The 24,195-nt window shown below is 40.9% G+C and overlaps 1 protein-coding gene across 2 annotated transcripts in view; it reads right to left on the minus strand.

Annotated features, from left to right (window-relative positions):
* The window catches only part of UBE3D (ubiquitin protein ligase E3D), a 274,128-nt gene that overhangs the window by 184,344 nt on the left and 65,589 nt on the right, over positions 1–24,195 (minus strand). For both annotated transcript variants that reach the window (XM_088471808.1, XM_088471802.1), the window contains exon 3: positions 8,494–8,584. In XM_088471808.1, coding sequence (XP_088327934.1) covers positions 8,494–8,584 — 91 coding nt within the window. The remainder of the gene's footprint in view (positions 1–8,493; positions 8,585–24,195) is intronic.

The following is a 24,195-nucleotide window of genomic DNA, read 5'->3' on the forward strand; positions in this document are numbered from 1 at the left end:
GATGGGGTTCACCTTGCCATGACGGATGGGCGCACAGTTATGGGCAAACGTACTAAGAACTTAATTTATCTTCCATGTTAATTGCAGAGTTTATCAAAATTGTTTTGACTATCAGTATTCTTAGTGCTTGGAGTGTGCAACTGCATTTCCTTTTTTCTGCATGACACTACAAGTCTCACGCTTCTCAATATGTGGGGTGAGAGAAGAAATATACACATGGCTGATTCATTACTCTACACAACTCCCACTTTGGCAAGTACTGCTATAGATCAACATAGTTTAGCGATAACAGCAGCTGTGGAACAGAACACCGAGATACAAGTCATAAATCTTACGATTGCTACCATTTGTTTTTAAACATAGCTTTACATTTGTAGGACTGTTTATTTTATTTAGCAATTTCCACGAGTAACTAATAAATTTATGCATGGTGGAGCTGCATTATCAGCTCTATAGCTTTGATACAACTTCTCAAAATTGCTTTTCATTGTTCTCTAAACAATAAGCAGTCATGTTATGATCTGTATGATCTGTTTATTTACTGTATGAAAATATACTTAGTGAATGGGAAGAGATATCACCAGGTGACACCTAAGCACTGCTCTTTGGGGCCTGTTCATTAATCATTGTGCGTTGCCAAGGAAATTTAATGATCTCAATCACCAGTGCAAAGAGCAGCTGTCCCTCAAGCCCTACCACTGCTACTTTGGCTGCTAATTAGTAGTGGTGAAAGTGTTTACTGCCTTCTTCCTCTGGGGAGCTGGATTGATTCCACTCCGCAAACCGGATATCCTTCTAATGGAATGTGGAGCAGTTCTCTACCGCTCCAGGTTAGCACACATCTCTGATGTTTTGTACTCTGTGCTTGCACAGGACCCATTCTACGCATGTGCAAAATGGGTCCTGCGATCGGGCACACAGAATGAAAGTTCTTTTACCAAAACTCTTCAAAGGAGACCAGTTGGGCTTTGCTCTGGGCTGAGCTGAGGAGCTGGCAACAACACTACCAAAGTTATATCACTTATTCACAATATTTCATCCTCCCCTTCATCAACAATCCTTCGGTCAACTGAAAAAGTTTTTGACAAAGTTGATTGGGACTTCTTGGGACAGGTTCCTACCTAATATCAATGTGTTTTCATCTAGAATTCTCCCTCAGCTAGGATTAAAATAGTAACGGCAGTAAACAGGGGTGCAGACTCTCCTCACTGTCTGCTACACAGAAGCTCTAGAATGGTCTATTAGGATTTACCCCAATATCTCTGGATTCATATCAAAGAAAAGTAATTTAAATTAGCTCCTTTTGTGATCAACCTTCTAGCAGTTCTTACTAATTCAGTAGTCTCATTACCTAATCTGATGGAGGAGTTCATGAGATATGGGGGCACTGGCCAAGTTTAAAATTAATTATAAAAAATATCACTAAGCCCTCACATGTAGTAGAATTCCTTAAGATCTCCTTATACTTTATTTGGCATCAGTCTCGTTTGAAATACCTAGGGGAGGTCCTCTTCAGATACCTGGGCTCCCTGTTTCAGGTAATTTTGTCCTGCTTTCAGATAAACTACAAAATTATCTCCAATCTTGGCGGTCTAAACCCTTGCCCTGGTTCAGTAGGCTCAGAGTCCTCAAGATGAACTGCCTTCCTAAGAGCTTATATTTCCTGTAGGCTATGCCCATTCAGGGTCCATGTACATGGTTCCAGGATATAAAGAACCTGATAAGAACCTTTATCTGGAGAGGCAAGGGCTCTCAATTAAAACTAGATATATTTTACAGGTGCAAACATCTAGGAGGCCTCCAACTCCCAAATATTCATGGTTACTACCAAGCTAACTTGCTTGAAAGAGTACAGGGATGAAGTGGCTGTAACTAAACAGTGGGCTGGGTTAGAGGAGCAGGCGTTGCACATTCCAATAACTATGGCATCCAGTCTTGTTTCGAGTCTCACATTCTATCATTACTCCTATTATTAAATGTTGAAAATCCACTAAGATGTGGCAGTCTAATTCTTCTACGACCTTTCTCATTAAGTATTTTCTTTGGAAACCCCAATTTCCACCAGGTTCAAACCTTGTGCCTTTTAGAAACTGCTGACTAATAAAAAGGTGAGTAATAAGAAACTGCTTTCTTGTAATCCAATGGCTGACAGGGACCTTTGTCCCTCTGATGAATGGAGACACATGCAAATACATCACTCTGAGATCTCATTAGCTGTGCTCTATGGATCATCAAGGACTCTTACACCTTTTGAGCAACTCTGCACTTCCCTATATGCCCCTAACCACAACATCTACTAGATTTATAAAATCCTTATAGGAACCACCATGCCCATGCTAGCTTATCTAGTTACTCAGTTGTACAGACCCAATATAAACTCCTCTCTACCTTGTATACATGCCCTGATGTGCAGATGTACTTGGGTGTGCTCAGCACCTGCTGGTGATGCTCTTCTGCGCATGGTTCCTTATTCCATTTCTGGTGGGAGTACTCCCACTTGGGATACTGTGAAAAGCCTTTTTCAGCACAATACCCATCTCATGCTACAAGGAGACCCTTCAAAAGCATTAGAACAATCCTTCCAGGTTGGTTAAACCAACTTGCTTGCACTCCTCTTCTCCAACAGAGTTTTTTTTTTTTATAAGGGTAAAGATGATTTGGTTTCGTCTGCAGGTGATGAACATGCTGTCTTTTGGGATACATGACTCCACTGGTTTGACTTTAAAGGCTTTAACCCTTCTAAGACTCATCTTACTGCTCCTCCGCCATCTTGACAGCCCTTTAACTTATAGCTTTCAGCCACTAGCCCCACAACTGGTTAAACCCACGGCCCTCCACAACTCTAGACAACTTTTATTGAGTATACTATAGATTAGTTATATTTATCTTTTGGCTGACAACCTTCCCCCTACCCAAGTCCCCTCGTATCCCCCCTTCCTTCACATACACACTTGACTTGTTCTGTCCAATCTGGTTCTTTTTGTTGTGCTATTAGATTGTTCACTAATGGATATCCAACCACCTGTACATGCACCATTATTTACTGGTCTTGCATGTGTGTGTTTTTGTTTAAAAAAAATAAAGAAAATTGCAGGAAAAGTAAAAGATACTAAATGAGAACTTATTTCAAAACCAGCATTATTTTCCTATGAAATTGTGTGGCCGAGGTACAGAAATTCCTACCTACTTCAGTATACTAGAAAACTGCCCAAAAAGCAATCTTTGGAGCTGTATGAACACAACAGTATTAGTAATGGTACTCCTTTGGGACTACTAAATTTCTAGTCTATACACTTATGTGCGTTGGAAATTTAACCTTTAAATTGGTTTTCTAGCAACCTAAACAACTTCCTTATTAATGGAAAATTGCTGTGTACAAAAATACTTCTCTAGTACAGAAGGGTTCTGTATTAATCATTCATCTCTCAATAAAGCAAAGTAACACAAATGCGTTTTACATTGAAAAAGTACATTATTGCCTTTTGCAGTCTAAACAATAATTAAAAAAAAAAAGTGATAACTATTTTCTAAAAAAACATGTCACAAATTAGAATAAAATATGATAAATACTGGATGTTAGAATAACTGTGCAATGCCCTGCCTTTTTTTGCTGCCTCTGCTTGTCTTTGTGCGGGTTATGTTATATTACCAGCACAACCGCCTTATTAATTTCCATCCATACATTACCAAGCACAACATCTGTCAGTACTATATACTCCCTGAATCGTCTTTAATCAAAACAAAATCGAGTGTTATAAAGCATGGCAGGCTCCCTCTGTAATGGCAATGAAGTGATGATTCAATTACTCTCACACTGGCCATAAATCAACATATCTGAAGAAGTTTTACAAACTGGATTACATTTAAATTATCAGTCCAAGCAGCAGAACTGACAATGACAAAGACAAGTGCAGAGTGTTCTCTGGATCATACCAGCTGCTGTACAGTCTCCTGGAAAACACTATTCTGTATTCACTCATCCCTAACATAACACCAACGCATTTGGTATTCATATTCACACTTCTGTAGATGCGTAACACACAATATAACAATTTCTAACCGACATAAACCTTAAATTGTGTATTTGTTTTGCTAATAGATGCACAATAAAATCTGATGTCCACAGTGATGAATATAATCACACTAAATACACAACTGAATAAACAAAGGATCCTAGTTCAAGTAAAAGAGCCCATACGTCAGAACCGAGATTCCCCATTCCGATCATCGATGATCGGCGATCCACTGGTGGATCAGGGAAAATGAACATGTAAAAAAAACCTGACTCGCCGATTCTGACCATTTTCACATCGTGATCAGGGAATTGAGATTTTTAAACATTTTGAATATTCCAGATTCCCCAACCCTGCTGTCTGCAGAACTAGGAATTGCCACGATAGCGGCTAGATGCATGTGCCCCTTAAGTGTATTTCTAAATATAAAAGTGTAATTCACTTTACAAACAGAGCATTTTTATTCTCTAACATAATGAAATAACTCAATTCAACTACTGTAAAGTGCATTAATGGCATATTGGAAGGATTTCTGGACTTAAGGAAAATGTACATTTCCATACCCAAATGCTAGCAGGTTGTCAGTAGATGCTGTATATATATGGAATAGATACATAAGGGTCGCAATGTTTGCAATGACAGAACACACACTACGACGCCACATCACTCATTTTGCCTTGGACCCCCATAGCTGTACACAGTAAAGTAGATTTTGCTCTACCTAAAATTTAGAGTGAGGTGCGCAGCCACACAACGCTAGGAACTGAATTGTGCACATAAATTCAAGAGCATTGTGCAATTTAAGTTTCCTATCTTTTTCACACAACAGTAAATGTACAGCTCACTTACAGAAGCAGAAAAAAGGAAATGGGGACTTTTCAGGGCTCCAAAGAATTTAAAATTCTCCAAAGAATGTAAAATTTACCAGATTAAAATGTGCAATATGAGAGTCTCTCGTCCAGGCTCACTACCTGCTCCCATGCATGGCTACAGGAATTTTTTTGGGCTGCACCCACTCTGTGGAATGCCCTCCCACACACACACACACACACACACAAAGACTTTCTTCTAGTCTCCGTATAGTCAAGCATTCCCTGAAAACTCAATTCTCCGGCAAGTATGTCAAATTAAAGAACCACCCATGTAACTACAGTAGGATATTCTACTAAATTACCTCCCCTCTACACACTCCACCCATGACTTTAGAGATTTTCATTCAAGATTCACATATTCCACTATCCCCAGGCTGGCCAGCATTAAAATGGATCACACAGCTCACTAAGAACCTCTACAATCTTGCTGGACTGATAACAATATGTAGCACTTATTAATTCCTATTTCCCTATAGATTGAAATCTTACAAGCTGGGCCCTCTTACCTTCTTGTCAGTCTATAATTACCCAGTTTTGTTTAATTACTGTGCTCTCAATTGCAAAAAAGCATTGGAATATGCTGGGGCTATAGAAGTAATTGTTAATAAATATTTAATAAATAAATAAATTGATGGAACTACCATTCTGTGTATCACTGTTCTTAGAGTGGGATCAGTAGTAGGAGGATATGCTTATTCTTGTAGTTCCATATTGGAGGATCTTGGAGTGCACAGAGGTGAGTTGGCTCTCAATTTAGAAATACATAAATGTATGTCTCGAATTAGGTGCTATTATCAAGTAGCATAGGACCACCAGATCAGAGATGCCTTGCTGTGGCTGGTGGCTTACCATATGTTCGCAAATGTATGCAACTGAGATCTCTACAATACTATTATCATGTAGAATGCGTGTCTCTTTTGCTGGTCCATTATAGTGTGCTGGGGGCATTGGTTTGTGTTTTACAAACCTAGATCAATCCCTCCATTACATGTATCATGGTGTTAGTTCACTTCAATATCAATTAAAAAAAAATTATTTTTTTTTTCTCTCATTTTATGCTTGTTTTTCCAGTCAAGGCAAAGACAAATGTATGCTATTTTCTGGAAATTCTAAGTCTTCTGACAAAAAACAGGTATACTTTCTGTGGGTACTGCATATAATCATTTATATTGATGTAGGCTTGTGATCAGCCCAAAACATGCCAAAAAAGGGTTCAGAGGTGAAGGGGTTAAAAAGCATTGCCTGCAAGCCTTCTACTTTATGACAATTTGGGCAGACTTGGAAGGAGAATCTGGAAGTTCTGGCAAATTTCCGATAAATTTGCGTTACTAACATAAGCAACTCCAAACCTAATTATATGACAGAAGCTATCTAGACTGTACAAAACATCATCCAAGTAAGTTAAAAACTTCTCTGCCTTTTAAGCACCTGTACAAAGCAAATATATTCCAAACTGTATTTAGATTGCACATTCACCCCACCAAGACAGGATTGCTATAAGCCAGTGGTTCCCAAACTGTGCGCTGTGGCACCCTGGGGTTCCTCGGGACACTTGCAGCGGTGCCTCAGGTTGGTGGTCCAGCATCAAATCAAATTATTTATGGCCAATGTAATATAATATGTGGACAAACAGAAGCACAAATCTTTCCACTACCACATAACTGACCCTAAGGATGAGAGGTAAGCACAATTTACTTCACTTTACTACTATTTTTTTTTTCTGAATCTCTCGTAACAAACAAACTTAGGGTGCCATGAAAACAATGCTGATGCTCTAGGGCGCCGGGATTCAAAAAAGTTTGGGAACCACTACTATAAGCTCTGTGCAATTAAAATTGTATTAGCATTCTGCATTGTTATCTAAAATCAACTTTTCACAAAATACATACAAATGTTGCCTTTAATAACCTACAAAATGACCGATAAATCCCATTAACCACAGTGGGAAATTAACATATATTTTGCACAAAGGCTCAAGTTCTAAGGGAAGCCTGAAAAATAACTAGGCTCTAAAATTATTTTACTTGTCATTACTTCCAAGGACAATTGCAGGTTTGAAAAAAAATGTGCCCAAGGTAATTTCTTCCATCAAACTCAAAGATTATTAGGTTTCATATCATAATAAAATGCAAGGCAGAGAAGAGGCATGGGAAACTAAAGACACATTGACAAGTTAATGCGCAGAAACAACCCAACAAAAAGATAACAATTAAGCTTACTGAAGTTAAAACAAATATGATTGCGGTAAGGGCGGCAAAGGGAGGACATGGTTAGAGCATGGGACAAAGCAGGAGAGAAAAGAGGCATCAATGGGCCATTAACCACACAACCAGAGACTGAGTAGTTAGATAACAGCAATGGCATACTAGAGTACACCACGAGGCATAAGGGGATGGGTAGGGGATGCTGACGCTAGGGATCCTGGCGGTCAAGATCCCGACGCTGGCATCCCGACAGTATTAGGATACAGACACTTGTCGGTAGGTATCCTACCCCTACCCTAGCCCTCCCCCCCCCAGTGCCTGGCCCTAACCTTCCCCCTAGTGCCTAACCCTAACCCTCCAACACCGCTACTTACCTTCAGGATGACAGCGTTCAGTATGCCGGCGCCGGGATTCTGGCACCGGAATTCTAAGCTCCGACATCCCTTGTGTTGGGAATACTAAACGTATCCCGATATAAGATGTGGGTCTAGGATTGATGGGTCACAGACTAAACAGCAGTGCAACTATTAATCTTTAACTTGGATGCCCAAACCTGTCTTCTTTGGTTAATTATCCATAATAAATAAATCATATTTTCAAAGAGATACAATTAAGGGTGGCCCCACATGCTTCAATGCTTTAGCTATCAACAGGCAATTTAATGCAACAAGAGTATATATACGTATATAAAATCAGCAGAGTAGTACAGGAGAAAGATTCCTTAGGCGGGGAGAACCCAATCATCATATTAATGAGGTTAATGACCTTGTCTCACATGAAGGAGGCACTTCCCTTTGGTTCACTTTATTGAAATTTCTATTAAAAAAAAGCAAAAACAATTTTTTGTCCACTTTAGTAATATTTAATGTGATGTGTTAGAAGGAACAAGACTAGTGGTATTTTATGAAAATACATGAAAAAAATAAGGTATTATTTGTGTGGGTACAGTACTGCATAACAACAATTGGCTATATTAATGTTGGAATGGGATAAGTGCCAACATTGAAAAATGGCTTCAGCACATGGGCTGTAAAAATCGTCAGCAGCGAAACGGTTAGGATAAATGGGGTTTTATTATGTCATTTATTTTTATACAATTAGCAGCATATATGCGGAGTAGATTCTTTTTGGGGTCAAGGTGGGTTTTCCTAATTGTCTATCCCAGTGTACTCCACACTACGATAGAAAGTAATGTTTGGGGTATCCTGCTGGGCCCATCAACTCCCTTTCCAAGTGTTTAGTAAGAGTCTTGCAGTACAGCAAGGCGATTTTAAGGTCTTGCATGACTGTAGTGTTACGGGAAACATTGCACACATACTTGAATATACATTTGCAAAGCAAAACAATTACAAACATGTTCTGTACCACAGGCTCTGCTGGACTAGAGAACTGAAATGTCCTTACTGTTGATGGATTAGGACACCTCCACATGACTGGCAGTAAAATGTGTTTTTGTCTTTACACTTCAGGATTTCCTTCAAAGTTGGAATCAGTTCTGAAAAACATTTAACACCACAATTGATTAATTAATTTAACTCAATTCTATAGATTACTAAAAGACTAACAGATTATGGTTAATGATTTTCTTGCAGTGTACATTTAGAAAAACTGTATATTTCTGGCACCCCGAAGTTTATATAAAGACCCTACGCTAATTGCCAGCTGCTATGGGGGAGATGTATCAAAAAAGCATGGACATTGAAAGAAAACATTGGTAGTACCGATGTTATTAACATGGGTTGTCTTAAACATTGGTTCCAGAACCAATGGTTTCCGATGTTTCTACTTATTTGACATAGGGGTCTGGGGCAGATGTATGAAGCTCTGGAAAGTGATAAAGTGCAAAGTGATAAACGACCAACCACTCAGCTCCCAACTGTCATATTACAGGCTGTGTTTGAAAAATGACAGTTGAGAGCTGTTTGGTTGGTTGTTTATCACTTCACAGAGCTTCATACATCTGCCCCTATGTATAAGCCTTTTAGAGAGATAAAGCGGACGTAGATAAAAGTACCAACCAATCATCAGTTCCTAACTGCCATTTTTCAAACACAGCCTGTACAGTGACAGTTAGGAGTTGATTGGTTGGTACTTTATCTCTATCCACTTTATCACTCTCCATGGCTTAGTCAATAGACCTCATAATACACTTCCTTATGTGATCATCCTTACAATATATTAGGTTTATCTTGATAGATTTAAACTGTATAATAATGTATACAAATAATGAAAAAATTATAATGATGTATGCATTTAAGCCATAATACAAACGCAAAAACTATACAGCACTCTAATGAGCCCAGAAAAGAACTAGCCATTATAAGAAATAATGCCAATAAAGGAGTACTGTACACTTTATATGGTATATAACTGCTACTACAGTAACACGGCTGCACAACTCTGCTCAGTGATCGGACACTATTGTACGTGCTCCGCTCTTAGCACCGCGACAAATGACACCCATGTGACTATCAAAAACTATATAAAAGCTACGCTACGCCTGGTGAAGCTTTTTAACCAAGACGTATAAAGAAATCTCCACAATAAACACAATTAAGTAAACATCATAAAATAATACATTTAAATTAATATAACAAACCCTAAATTTCAAACTAGCTAGTAGTTTCAATTTACTCCAGAAGTAGAATTCAACTTATTACATTCATTAGATAATAGCAGCAGCAACAAATATTCTTCTTCATAGAGAACCAGTGTCCTTTCTTCCTGTTGCTTCAGTCGCGCCAAATGGCCTCTCCCGGTGCACTGTGGTCAGCGTCTTTCTCACTGAAAATGTGCAACTGGGTACAATAGGTGTGTGCGACAGAGTCTGAATCGGAGTTAAAAAGGGCTACGATGCGAGCAGCCGCGTCATGTCCTCACACGGTTCCATTCTGTTTCACCTGCTACTTTGTAGTTTGTAATTTATTTGCCATTAAACTTACAGCTTAGCGTCTTTGGTACACTGTGGACGTTACTGCGTCTGATCTTGCATCTGTTGCCGGAATCGCAGGAGTGATAATATGCAAATGCTAGTTTTAACCTTCTGCATAAATAAGCAAGCACAGACACGCCCACTTTTTGCGTCTCACCGCTGGCGATTCTGGACACACCACCATCGGCGCACCATGGACACTTGCACCAGCCCTATGGCAGGAGAAGTTTCTCAATGTGACTATGGCCTCTGTGGTACCGGCTTTGCACCGGAAAATGCAGCCGCTTTTACAGAGACGCACACTACACTCACATAACACGCCCCCAAAAGACAGATCTATCTTTGTGTTCACTTAAGGCCACCTCCCAGTCACCGCCCAGGACTGGCCATCGGTTTGTGCTCGATATCTTATACCATCTGAGCCAATCACATATGTGCGTACACTCACGGTAACGCATGCGCAGTCAGAGTTTTAGGAATTTTTTGGCGCAATTGCAAATAATCTATCGACTACGTGCACATCAGCACTGCATGTAGTTTGCGTCTCACTCAGAATCAGGCCCTGTAAGTGGCTTTTCGCGGCATCTGCAAAGTGACTAAAGACACAAGATTTAAAGAAAAATATGGCATGCTACTCCTCTTGATAGGGCTCATTCGTGCCGAGCGTCCTGTGCCATACGGTGCACAGACAACCGGTAATGGGGGGCATCCACTAGACGATTTTATCCCTGTCCAACCTCTTAACGATTTTCCCTTGAAGTTTCCCTTGAAATATGATCTTCCACTCTGAACAATTTGCAAAAGATTTGCAAAGGATTTGCAAAAGTTTTGCAAAGGATTTGCAAACGATTTGCAAAAGATCTAACAATAAACTATGTTGTTTTAATCTGTGATTGAGAGCTTTCAGCTATAGTGGGCAGACAGTGGTTCATCGTTTGATCGTTCAGCGTGAACGATGTGTAAACGATGTGTAAACGATGTTCAAACGATTTTATCATTATCGTTCAACTTTATTGTCTAGTGGATACCCCCCTTTAGTGAGTACACATCTGTAGTCAATTATCACAGATTACCTGCATAAGTGAAAGCACTATGAAAGTATTATAGGGGGTAAATTTACAAAGATTCATGCTTGTCCAGAGTTTGTTCGAGATCAAACATGCTGGACATTGCAGGGACACGGGAGACTTTTGACAGCTGAAACACCCAAGTTTACCAAGAATCAGGTTTTGAGTTTTTTGAGTGTATGTGTTCGTGTTTCTCTGACCGCAGCCAAACACACCAAAACATGCAGCCTGCACATATCAGTGAGATATGTGGAGGCTGCATGTGAGTATTCTGTTTTTTTAATTTTTTTACAGAAGTGGAATTGCCCCCCAAAAAGCATAACCAGTCCTGGGAGCCAGTCCAGGTTCTAAAAATAAGGGGGACAAAATGTGTATGGGTCCCCCGTATTTTATGAACCAGCATTGGGCTCTGAGAGCTAGTCCTGGTTCTATAAATATGGGGGGACAAAATGTGTAGGGGTCCCCCGTATTTTATGAACCAGCACAGGGCTCTGTGAGCCGGTCCTGGTTTTAAAAATACAAGGAAAAAATTGCGTGAGTTGGGTTCTGTCACTTGCCAGGACACCAGACAATTAGAGGCCATCTCTAGAGTAATCAGCCACTGATTGGCTGTGGCCCACATGCAGTGGCGTAACTAGTTGAGCAGGGCTTATGCCCTGGGCGCCATCAGAGCGGCGGTGTGGGGGGCACCGCCGGCCGCAGTCAGGACACTGTGGTCAGTGTAGTGCTGACCAGACGGAGTTCTGTCAGCACTGCACAGTAACAAACACACAGCCTGTGTTTGTTTTAGTTAGCAGCCAATGAGAGTCAGACAGACTCATTGACTGCTGCTCCCACTGCCGGATCCGGGCTCTATCTTCTGGCTCCAGTAGTGGGTGATGGATGGGAGAGAAGTCATGATGTCGCTACCATAATGCAGAGCGGGCTGGCCCGGGAGGACGGAAGAGCGACGTCGACGAGAGCAGGAGCAGGGATTCAGGTAAGTGTTTTTCTTTCGTGTGTGTCTTTATCTGCACTACTGGGGGCACTGCATAGAGACGGGACTACTGCTACTTGGGGCACTGCGTCGGGGGTGGGGGGGGACTACAACTGGGGGAACTGCAGTGGGGGGGGGGGGGACTACTACTGGGGGCACTATGTAAGGGGTACTGCATGGGGGTATCAGTACTAGGGGTCTGCATAAGGGGGACCACTACTGGGAGCACTATATAAGGGGCACTACTTGGGGCCTGCATAATAGGGACCACTACTGGGGGCATTGCATACTGGAGGTACTGTATAAGGGGCACTACTGGGAGCCGGCATAAGGGGGACCACTACTGGGGGCACTGCATTAAGGTGCATATGGAATGGAAAGGAATGCTCCCGGAGTGACGAGAAAGGGGTATGTGTGTGTCATGTTGACATGCCCCACTTTTCAGTGGCCACGCAGGTTTTCGCACATGAAAAAGGGCTGTTTGCCGCGACTGCTGCAATAGTGTATAAGGACACATCTGTAGCATATATCACTTATCTCAAAAATGTATAAACATCGTAACATAACTATCGATGGCGTGAAAATGTTGGAACCTCACAATTGTAGGTTAAAACACTGAACATCGAAAACAAACCTATGTTCAAATGTTTTACGATTTCACTCCCATTCCTAGTATCAATCCTAAAAAAAAAAAAAAAAAAAAAACAGGTGAAGAAGTTGCTCACAGCAACCAATCAGCTTCTATTTGTCACAAGCTGCTTATGCGAATGCCGGGGGACTGTTCGCTGAACTCCTCCTATCAACTGTCCGTCATCCCTGCCCTGTTCTGGATTGGTTCCTGCGGCTATTTCCTTCTGGTGCGAACCCTGCTCCGATGCCGGTGATAGCGTTTCACATGTTTCCGGTTCTGGCTTTGTCTCCTGTTTCCAGTCGAGATCCCACTTCTCCTGTCAGTTTTGTACTATCTGCCGTTTGTTTCATCTAGCGGGCACGGTCCGCATATCTACTATCTGCCATTTGTGTCATCCAGGCGGCAAAGTCCACATACCAGCTCTCTGCCGTATGTGTCATCCAGGCGGCACAAACAGCACTCAGTGTCCAGAGTGCGCAGTTCTACGTCCATCTGCTTGTGTCAACCCGGCGACACTGGTCGCAATCCAGCGTCCAGAGGACCTCATTCAGAGCCGCTCGCAAAATGCGAGCGCTCGCTCTGAATGAGGGCGGCTGCATCTAAAAAATGATCCGGCCTCCTGGCCGCTCACTAGGCTGTGGGTTACCACCCACAGCTTTAACAAGCGGCCAGGATGATGCTCGCGATGGTCAAGACCATCGCCACCATCGGGGCTTGCGACGAGACCCTTGTGGTAGGGTCTCGTCTGCCGCAAGCCCCAGAGAGCTTCCGGCTCTAATAGAGACGGAAGCTCTCCCACTGACATCACTGGTGTTGTCAGTGGGGCCGCCCACAAACGGCAGGCGTTCGTTTGGGAACGCCTCCATTTGTGAAACCACCCCCCCCGCCACGCCTACAAAACGGGGCGAGCTGTCGATCCACATCGTCAGCCGCCCCTTTTGTAGTGAATCCCATGCGCAGAGCCAAACATCGACCCACTTGCGAGCGCTCAAGGGCTTGCAAGCAGGTCTGAATGAGACCCAGGGTATGCATTTCAGTGTACCATCGCTTGTGTAAGTGGTGGCAACTGATATTGGGGGGCTCTGGACAGATGACAACCAATAAGAAAAAAGCGTTATCATATCCTTGTTTTCAAAGTAAAAAACGCAGTGGGGCTGACTGAGTCACGTGGCTGTAGTCACAGGAGACTGTTTTACTACTTCATGCTAATGGCGTATTCGTTCATCTAATGTAGGGGATTGTGAAAGAGAAAATTAGCGGCACCCATTAAGTTTACGCCAGCAGATGCAACGGCATCATTAGTATCTGCACTTGCACAAGTCCCAGGTGCACAGATCTGTCAGAAACAGGCTTCTCTTGTCCGTACACGTGACTTAGAATCACACAGAGCTTTTGCTTTACACCCACAACACTCCCAGAACCAAGTCTAGTTGGTTCTGTGTGATGGCTTTGTTACCACCCCAATACGCCCTATTTCATGAAAAAACTGATCCAGCCAAGTTGCATTAATTTCAGCATAGGACAGACAAACGCAAAAGTGTCTGAATTAGCATCTGCGCATGTGCTGTATGCAAAAACTCGCCATTTGCGTCATTCAAGAGAGATCTGTGCAACTCAGAACCAGACTCCGTATGAGCAAGTATGGAAACCATTAAAGGCAGAGATGTAAGAGATGGTCTTAGCATGCATCAGCCAGCGATCCCATGTACAGTAGGGTTCCAATCATATTAAAATGAAAAACACAGACTTACGTTGGAACAGAAAAGAGTAGCTAATTAAATAAAGGAAATAGTGGAAGCTTCAAAGACTCAGCACACATGGTGGGAGGCACTATAGCAAAACACAATTATGCAATTACATTTCATTGTAAACTTACAGTATGGATATACAGGTTGAGTCTCCCATATCCAAATATTCCGAAATACGGAATAATTTTGGCATGACTGAGATAGTGAAACCTTTGATTTTTGATGGTTAAATGTACACAAACTTTGTCTAAGGCACAAATTGTTAAAAATATTGTATAAAATGACCTGCAGGCTGTGTGTATAAGGTGTATATAACACATAAATGCGTTCTGTGTGTATATTGGGGTCCCACTCCCAAGATATTTCATTATGATATGCGAATATTCCAAAATACAGAATATTCCGTTATCCAAAATACACCTGGTCCCAAGCATTTCGGATATGGGAGACTCAACCTGTACTGCGATTACGACATCTTGTTATGAATACAAATATTTAACAGCTTAAGTTTTATATTCCGATATCAGAATGCACGCAACACCAAATTTTATTACCGTATATTTAGAGAGGAACCAAAGTATAATAAAATATCTTAATTGAATTAAACAGAAGCTAGGTAATTAAAACCATCTCTTATATTTTTCAGCCTGAAAGGAAAGGAATTAACATTTGAGAAGATTAAAAAATTAAGCAAAATAATTTGTGCGCCAAACCAATTAGACCAAGTGGGGACAACAGATAAAGTATATGTAACAATATAGATAAAATAATAGGGTGATAGTTTCTGTGGGTAAGGTAACACAAGCGGCTGTCTCTAACCAAGATATCACTGGATACATGTCACATATGGAGTAGGAGAGCTAAATGACATGCTGTACGGTAGCAGCGGGAGCACAGTGGATCTGAGGCCAATAAGTTTTTAAAACTATTAAACATTTTGCAAGTATAAAGGGGGCCAAAGGGATTCATATTATTTTCAGCAAAGATATTGTCTGAAGCAGTTGTTCAATAGCACCTTTCTCTCCGTGATGCTCATTAGAAGAACTGTAGGTTGGTAAAATGATTGATTTTCTTTCCTCCTGAAACAGCCCAGCATTACAGGGGCTGGAGAGCAGATAAGACTGGTGGGGAAATACACAAGGAAACAGTGCCCTCAGCTGGACAAATAATACAGCACATAAAAGCTACTGACATTATTGCTTAAATGTGGTTTTATGTTGAAACATTAACAATCCTAAATGTTATAATGCAGAGAATTATTATTAAAAATTATTTTTACAACAAAAAGTATGATGAAAACATACATATTTAACATGAGTGGTACGCATAGAAAAGAAAAAAAGACTGCATCAGACTCACATGTCCATCACATAATGCCAGCGCCTACAGTACACCGCAACACCATATAACCATGCCCAGTTTTGCCTCATATTGATGGTTGTTTGTAATTACTAACATAATACACAGGTACAAATGTGCATTACAGCTATAACATACGGACAGGATAGATAAGTACCTTAAACATACACACAACTCTTTGAAATAACATGCCCCCTCGGAGAATTAGACATTAGCACACTGCTGTACAGAATGCATTAAGACGTACAGAAATGGGGGTGGGGCTGTGTTGCCCATTATGGCTCAAATAAACAGAGTATGCTGTCACATTTCTCAACCGAGCTAGGTGCTACTCAGCCTGCTTGTCCACCACTGCCACCCAGTTATACACATCACTGGTTTCCTGCTCTCAAATATAAAGGAGTCCAACAGTGGAAAAGACGCATACTGGGCATACCCCACAGCAAAGGCTCACCGAACCTTTATTAAACATAACAGGCCATCTATAATTAGAGGGCATTAATTAAGCATTTAAGAAGTATCCTATTAATGAAAAAACTACATTAAAGTAGTTACTGGAGCCCAAAAAGAAAAATATTGAATACAAATAAATGAATGACATGCTACACAGCTAAATGATCCTGCATACTATGGCTTTAAAGAAAGAAAACCAAACACTCAGATCTTTATGCTTTGCAGCAATCTCAAAAGATGAAAGAAACTATTTTCTAATAGAAGGAAACATATCCAGACAATACTACTTGTACAAGCTTTACCATTAAATATGTGCGGGATATTCCCCATATATTTCAAGGACCCCACAGATGTACTATGGAGGGATCGCAGCAGATATATCCAATTCTGCTGGAGCCCTCCTTTTTGTCCACAACTGCAGCCCCAATAGGTTTCCCATTAACATTCCGGGGCTTGGCCTCCTCAGATGACGTTATCCTATAGTAGACTATGGGCTACTATTTAGTATATTTTTACAGAGAGGGATCCAGAGGATCCCTCATTGTCAGCCCCCGGTGACGCATGCACTGGCCGACAGCCGCATGTGCACAGCTTGTGCCGAGGATCCGAACCAGAAAGCACTGCGATAGGTTTTCACTCTTATCAGAGTCCATCTTCCTGGCAAGAGCAAAATAGTAATTTTGCCTGAAAATATACATTTTCACAAAAATTATTTATCACAACCACATGAAAAGTGCAGATTGTTATAAATATGCCCCTTAGCTAAAGCAGTGTACTCATTACCAGCAAGTATCTTATCGTCACATCGTCCTATCTCTAAGCAATATGTGCAAACATAGCTTTTCCTGTAATACATTAACCAGAATACAAATATATGTACTAAAATCTCTTGGTAAACTTCCAAGCTTTAGTCTTCACCCATTCTGCATTCGGTGCTGTTCATTGCTAAATTCTAAAGTGGCTAATATTAAACATTTAATGATCTAGATGTATTTTAAAGGTTTAATGCTATCTTTGAAAAAAATAATTATCTAGATTAGTAAAATAAAATAATTTATAACAGACATAGGGCCGGATTCAATTAGCCGTGGTTTGGCGAAAAGTTTTCGCACAAAAATGTGTATCGTGCAATCCTCTTGTTGAAGTTTTTGCATGTGGGAATTCTCCATAGACAAAAACTGGTGAACTGTTTTCACCATCTAAGAGTGGGTGAAAAGTTGTGCAAAATCCCTATTTTTGCTTACAAAATGTGGGGACTTGGTTGAGGTACTCTTAGACACCACCCCCCCCTCCCCCCCCTCTTAATGACAAATTAGGCAAATTTAATTGTTTAATTAGCTTAATTTGGCCAATAAAGAAATGTCAATTGTGGGGTGAAAAAATTTAAAGTAGTGGAAAATGGGTTTAAAGTAGTGGGTCACGTATTTTGGGGGCTGTATGGATGGGATATGTGAAGTGTGCGAAAAATTCGATGTTAAGTTTTCGCTTTATCGTGTGTAACTGAATTCCCCCCATAAGATTTTAAAACACCCTGAAACATATCACTGCACAAAGGAGAAACTTTGTAAGCAATAAATAGCTTGACTTGTACTATAACTAATAGTAATAAAAAAAAGAAGAACCTGCTATACAGGGATCTCCTGCTATACAGGGATCTTCTATCAGGTGTAACTTTGATTGCCCTTGCTCTGTTATTAATCTGTGCAAGAGCCACATATACACGAGGAGGAGGGAGGTTAATTAAACATAATATTATTAATGTTCCAGTGACACCTGATAATTAACAGGACTCATATTTGCAATGCACTGAAAAGCTTCAGTAAAAAGAAAAAAGTATAGGATTGCTTTAGTTTAGGTCTGGTAGGATCATACAAGTAAAAGTCATCATATATCAGTACTTTATATTACTTTATCAGAATTATGTACAAATGCTTATGCAATCTTAATGTCACAGTACGCCGGACTCTGGGGTGCACTTACCGGGTCCGGCGACACTGAACTGCCAGGCAGCGGGTGAGGAGATCAGGATGCCCGCTGCTGATGCTTCCGGCTCCCTCCTGCGGCTGCGACAGGCTGCCGCGCGCCGTACTGTTCTAGATTTAAAGGGGCAGGCGCGCCAAACGCTAATAGAGTTTGGCGCGGGAATTCAAGTCCTCCCTATAAGAGGGAGTCTCTGGCAGCACACAGGTGTCAGAGTATAGACTCCATACCATACTCCATTGTCCTGACGTTACTGTTATCCTGATCTTGACCTTGGCTTGCTTGTGACTCAGATATCGTCTTACCCTTCTGTACTGCATTGGATATCTGGTTCTGACCTCGGCTACTCCCTGTGACCCGCTTACGTCTGCTCCTTGTCTCGTCTGTTGGTATTAACGGCTTGGGTTCACCAGCACCTGTATAGGGGAAGCTAACCTGAGGGCCGCGACCTGTGTTTCGGACGCAGCCAAGCCCACACCTTCTTGCGAAGGTCCCTGGTGAATACCACCGGCACATTAGACGCCGCGCCTCAGGCTTAGGTCTAGCCAATTCCCTAATACGGGCCGCATCAGCAATCCATCCGAGACTTGTGACACTTCGTTTTTCTAGTTATAACCCCAGGGCATTGATTTAGTGCTACTCTAGTAGCAGAAAAGTATAGTGCTTTAGCACATTAAAAGAAAAAGTATTGACAAACTAAGTACATACTGTAAATAACCACTATGCAGTCCCCAACACTATCGGGGTAAAGGGGCACTTCCACTAGCAGACTGTGAAACAACTGCACGATTATGACATTGTAATTGTGCAGTCGTTTCACAGTCTGTGCTGTGCCTACACTGAACGATCAGGCATTCAGTGTAGGCACCCTCCCTCATGCGGGAACATGGCCAATCTGTCGTTATCGGCAAATTGACCAGCATTTTCGGGCGATGATCGATGTCAAAAACAACCAGCGGGAGCACGCATCGTTGTTATCAATAATCATGATGTTATCGTTCATTCGCTCTGTTTAATCGGGTAGTGGATACCCGCCTTAACAATTGGTAAATATTGTTTACAAGTACAGTGGACTCTGGCAGGAAATTAGAGTCTGCTACATAAGAAGCAGTCTGATATTATTTACCAATGAGAGTGATGAGGGCTGTTGAGTGTTTGTCATGACAGCCCAAAAATAGTTACTCTGAGATATGAAAAAAATGGAGCAGAGCGTAGGCCAATGGATGGTGAGTACTTGATAGTGGGATGGGGGGTCCTCAAGCCACAAGTTATTAGGCTCTATTTTGCACAGTCAGTGCCAACAGAGATCACGTCTATATTATGTAAACTACAGCGTATATTGAGGTCTGATCTCTATAGCAGCAAACAGATTTGAATTTGTATTAATTAGTCATACGGCTTAATACTCCTTATTTCTGCAGGCAAAAAAAGAATAGGTAGAGCTTCATAAGATATAGGTGTGATCTGAATAGCTCAGGAGCTTAGCGTTCGATTTTAGCTTCCCGCCAAGTTCGAATCTCAGAATGTGCGGTTCAATTTTGGCTTCCTGACCAAGATCGGATCTCAGAATGAGGCAAAAAAATCATCTTATACGGACAAACCGTCATCTTTTTTGGACATCTGTGCCGAAATGTCTGTGAAGGATGACGCTTTGCCTCGTTCAGAGATTCGAAATTGGCGGGAAGGGGCGTGTTATATTTGATAAGAGCTCTTTGAAATGTTTAGTACTCAAGGGATTGCTATACCTCAAATGGCTAACAGACGCCATTTGATAATACTTAAGGAGGGAGATTTATCACATTTTGGTGAGAAATAAATTACCAACCAATCAGCTTCTAACTGTCACTTTATAGGCAGAGCTAAAAACAATGAGACATTTAGAAGCTGATTGGTTGATATTTTATCTCTCTCCACGATTTGATAAATCTTCTCCAATGAGTTATTAAAAAAAAAAAAGTCATGCAAAGAACTACTATAATTCACTCTTGTCTGAATGTCCAACCTGGAACCAAACCTGCCTACTACATGCAGGCGATGAGGTTCAGGAGGCATCAAAGTCCATAAATGCCGACAAAACAATTAAATACATTTTGGTAAAACAGACAGACCTTATATAGAATGATCTGTACAACATTCATTATGGTTTCTCTGCATGTTAGGTCCTCTTGAAATTTCCCTTAAAACCGAATATATATATATATATATATATATATATATATATTTATTTATTTTTTTATTATTTTTTTTCAGTCAATCCGGAGGCACTCACAGACTACTTGTAATAAACGCTTTCACAGCCCGCTCATATATATGTGTGAAAGCGTTTATTACAAGTCGTCTTTGAGTGCCGCCGGGTTGACTGAATATACATATTTGTCCCTCACATGGGTGAGAGGTAAAGTGGAAGGCACCAGATGCAGCTGTACCATTTTGGTAAATAGGGAATGCCAGTCAACAAATTTCCATAATATTATATATATATATATATATATATATATATATATATATATTCATATTCAGGTGCATAGATATTGGGACATTGACAGAATTTTCATATTTTGGCCTCTATTCACCACCACAATGGCTTTGAAATGAAACAAACAAGATGTGCTTTAACTGCAGACTTGCAGATTTAATTTGAGGGTAATTACATCCAAATCAGGTGAACGGTGTAGGAATTACAACGGTTTCTATATGTGCCTCCCACTTATTAAGGGGCCAAAAGTAATGGGACTATCAACTCAAAAGCTATTTCATGGACAGGTGTGGGCTATTCCCTCGTTATTTCATTATCAATTAAGCAGGTAAAAGGTCTGGAGTTGATTCTAGGTGTGACATTTGCATTTGGAATCAGTTGCTGTCGACTCTCAATATGAGATCCAAAGAGCTGTCACTATCAGTGAAGCAAGCCATCATTAGGCTGAAAAATCAAAACAAACCCATCAGAGAGATAGCAAGAACATTATGTGTGGCCAAATCAACTGTTTGGAACATTCTTAAAAAGAAAGAACGCACCGGAGAGCTCTGCAACACCAAAAGACCCGGAAGACCACGTAAAACAACTGCGGTGGATGACAGAAGAATTATTTCCCTGGTGAAGAAAAACCCCTTCACAACAGTTGGCCAAATCAAGAACACTCTCCAGGAGGTAGGTGTATATGTGTCAAAGTCAACAATCAAGAGAAGACTTTACAAGAGTGAATATAGAGGGTTCACCACAAGATGTAAACCATTGGTGAGCCACAAAAACAGGAAGACCAGATTAGAGTTTGCCAAACAACATCTAAAAAAGCCATTACAGTTCTGGAACAACATCCTATGGACAGATGAGACAAAGATCAACTTGTACCAGAGTGATGGGAAGAGAAGAGTATGGAGAAGGAAAGGAACTGCTCATGATCCAAAACATACCACCTCATCAGTGAAGCATGGTGGTGGTAGTGTCATGGCGTGGGCATGTATGGCTGCCAATGGAACTGGTTCCCTTGTATTTATTGATGATGTGACTGCTGACAAAAGCAGCAGAATGAATTTTGCAGTGTTTCGGGCAATATTATATGCTCATATTCAGTCAAATGCTTCAGAACTCATTAGACGGCGCTTCACAGTGCAGATGGACAATGACCCGAAGCATACTGCAAAAGCAACCAAAGAGTTTTTTAAGGCTAAAAATTGGAATGTTATGCAATGGCCAAGTCAATCCCCTGACCTGAATCCGATTGAGCATGCATTTCACTTGATAAAGACAAAACTGAAGGGAAAATGCCCCAAGAACAAGCAGGAACTGAAGACATTTGCAGTAGAGGCCTGGCAGAGCATCACCAGGGATGAAACCCAGCATCTGGTGATGTCTATGCGTTCCAGACTTCAGGCTGTAATGTCCTGCAAAGTATTTGCAACAAAGTATTAAAAAGTGAAAGTTAGATTTAGGATTGTTTAGTTTGTCCCATTACTTTTGGCCCCTTAAAAAGTGGGAGGCACATATAGAAACCGTTGTAATTCCTACACCGTTCACCTGATTTGGATTTAATAACCCTCAAATTAAATCTGAAAGTCTGCAGTTAAAGCACATCTTGTTTGTTTCATTTCAAAGCCATTGTGGTGGTGAATAGAGGCCAAAATATGAAAATTCTGTGAATGCCCCAATATTTATGCACCTCACTGTGTGTATATGTATATGTATATATATATATATATTTTTTTTTTTTTTTTTTTTTTTTTACACACACATATGCATATACACATACAGGTAAGCTACCATAAATTAGAGAATCATATAATATAAAATGTGTACAGTTCAAATCCTATTTAGGTAAATGCTTGTACTTGTATTTAACTTGGAGTAATCCAGAATGAACTCTTGTCTTTTTCTTCATATGACAAATATGAATAATGTGGTGAGTGGGGAATGCCCCACCAGGGTGAGGCTGCTGCTGTCAGCCCTCCCCGAGCCGTGCAGGTCAGTCGTCTGTGAGGGGGATGGGGAGTGTTCTTTTCTTTTTTCCTGTGTGGGGCCAGTGTCTGTGTTTATTTTTGTGGGGTAAATTTTTTTGTAAAGGGGCCAGGGGGTGCTGTGTGGTGGGGTGAGGAGTGCTGTGAGGTGGACAATGAGTGCTGTGAGGGAGTGAATGAGTGCTCTGAGGTAGGCTGTGGGTGCTGTTAGGTGGGCAGTGAGGGAGTCAATGAGTGAGCTGTGTGGGGGGGGGGGGTGCTAGCATATTTTAAAATTGCTAAAGTTCAACAAAAAAAAAAAAGAGAGTGAAAAATCCACTTGCAGCAAGCACCTGCAATAGAAAAAAACACCTGGGGCATACTTGGGGGACCCCCTGGAGTCTATTTCGCTAGTTTTGAAGTTTGTTTCCCAACTAAAGTATTTTTTTAAATTTTTTTTACGCAGGTTACCTTTGGGGTTCTGTTCCAAGCCTGCAAGGGGGGTTTCCGCAAACTTTGCACCCCAAAACCCCAATTCTGCACTTTTTTCCGCCCGCTTTCATAGGCAAATGTTTTCCGCTGAATACTTTGAGCAGACTTTTCACACCGGCGAAGTAACTTTGCAGTTGAGTACGGGAAAAAGTTTTCGCCTACCGAAATGACAAAACTTTTTGCCGAACTGCGCTTTTCGCACCTAATTGAATATGGGCCACAGTGTCTAACAGTGCAGTGGTCACCAGGGACCTCTGCAAGTAGATTTGGACTACGATGCAGATACACTGCAATCAGGGAAGATCCAGACATAGTAAATACAAAACAACCCAAGGTGCTAATATAGGATGTCAATAGGTATATATGTCGCATCTATATAGTACAACAATTGTAAACTGTATTTCAAAATATGTATTCAAAATAAAGTCCACCTAGTTGACAGCCAGCCACCACAGTTGGGAAAACTGGATAATCCCCAAAAGAGATAAATGCAACAAAGAAAATACGTGGGGCGCTAGTCAAATAAAAAGTGTAATTTAATAAAATGACATATTTATAACACATTTTATACAATATAGAATATAATAAAAATAAAGAAAAAGATTTATTGAGTAAATAGATACATAAAAATAGAAATATAAATAAAAAAAGCTATAAAAATAAATGGAAAAAGAATTATAAATAAAAATAAATACCGCCGACGGGCTTAAGGCGGATAAACGCGTAACAAGAGTGCCCACCTGTGGAAAGGCTATTGGTCGTATGGGTTGCCGCTCCCTCTGAATATGATCCCCGGTTTTCACATAGAAACAACACAGTGATTGGTAATTACCACTGCAGGCTTTGCCAAATCTTGTCATGCAGTACCGGGTCTGACATAAGGGATACCACTGGGGCTTTTTATCTTCCTGAGTGAGACGATTACTCACTATACATGCATGTTGCTTAAAAACTATACCGGCAAACCCATGTTTAAAATTCCACAGGCTCACTAATTATAAGTGTCTCAACTGCATCTACTCACAGTTTATATCCCT

Source organism: Taudactylus pleione, unplaced genomic scaffold (assembly GCF_031769625.1).
Source record: "Taudactylus pleione unplaced genomic scaffold, aTauple2 ptg000015l, whole genome shotgun sequence".
Lineage (NCBI taxonomy): Eukaryota > Metazoa > Chordata > Amphibia > Anura > Myobatrachidae > Taudactylus > Taudactylus pleione.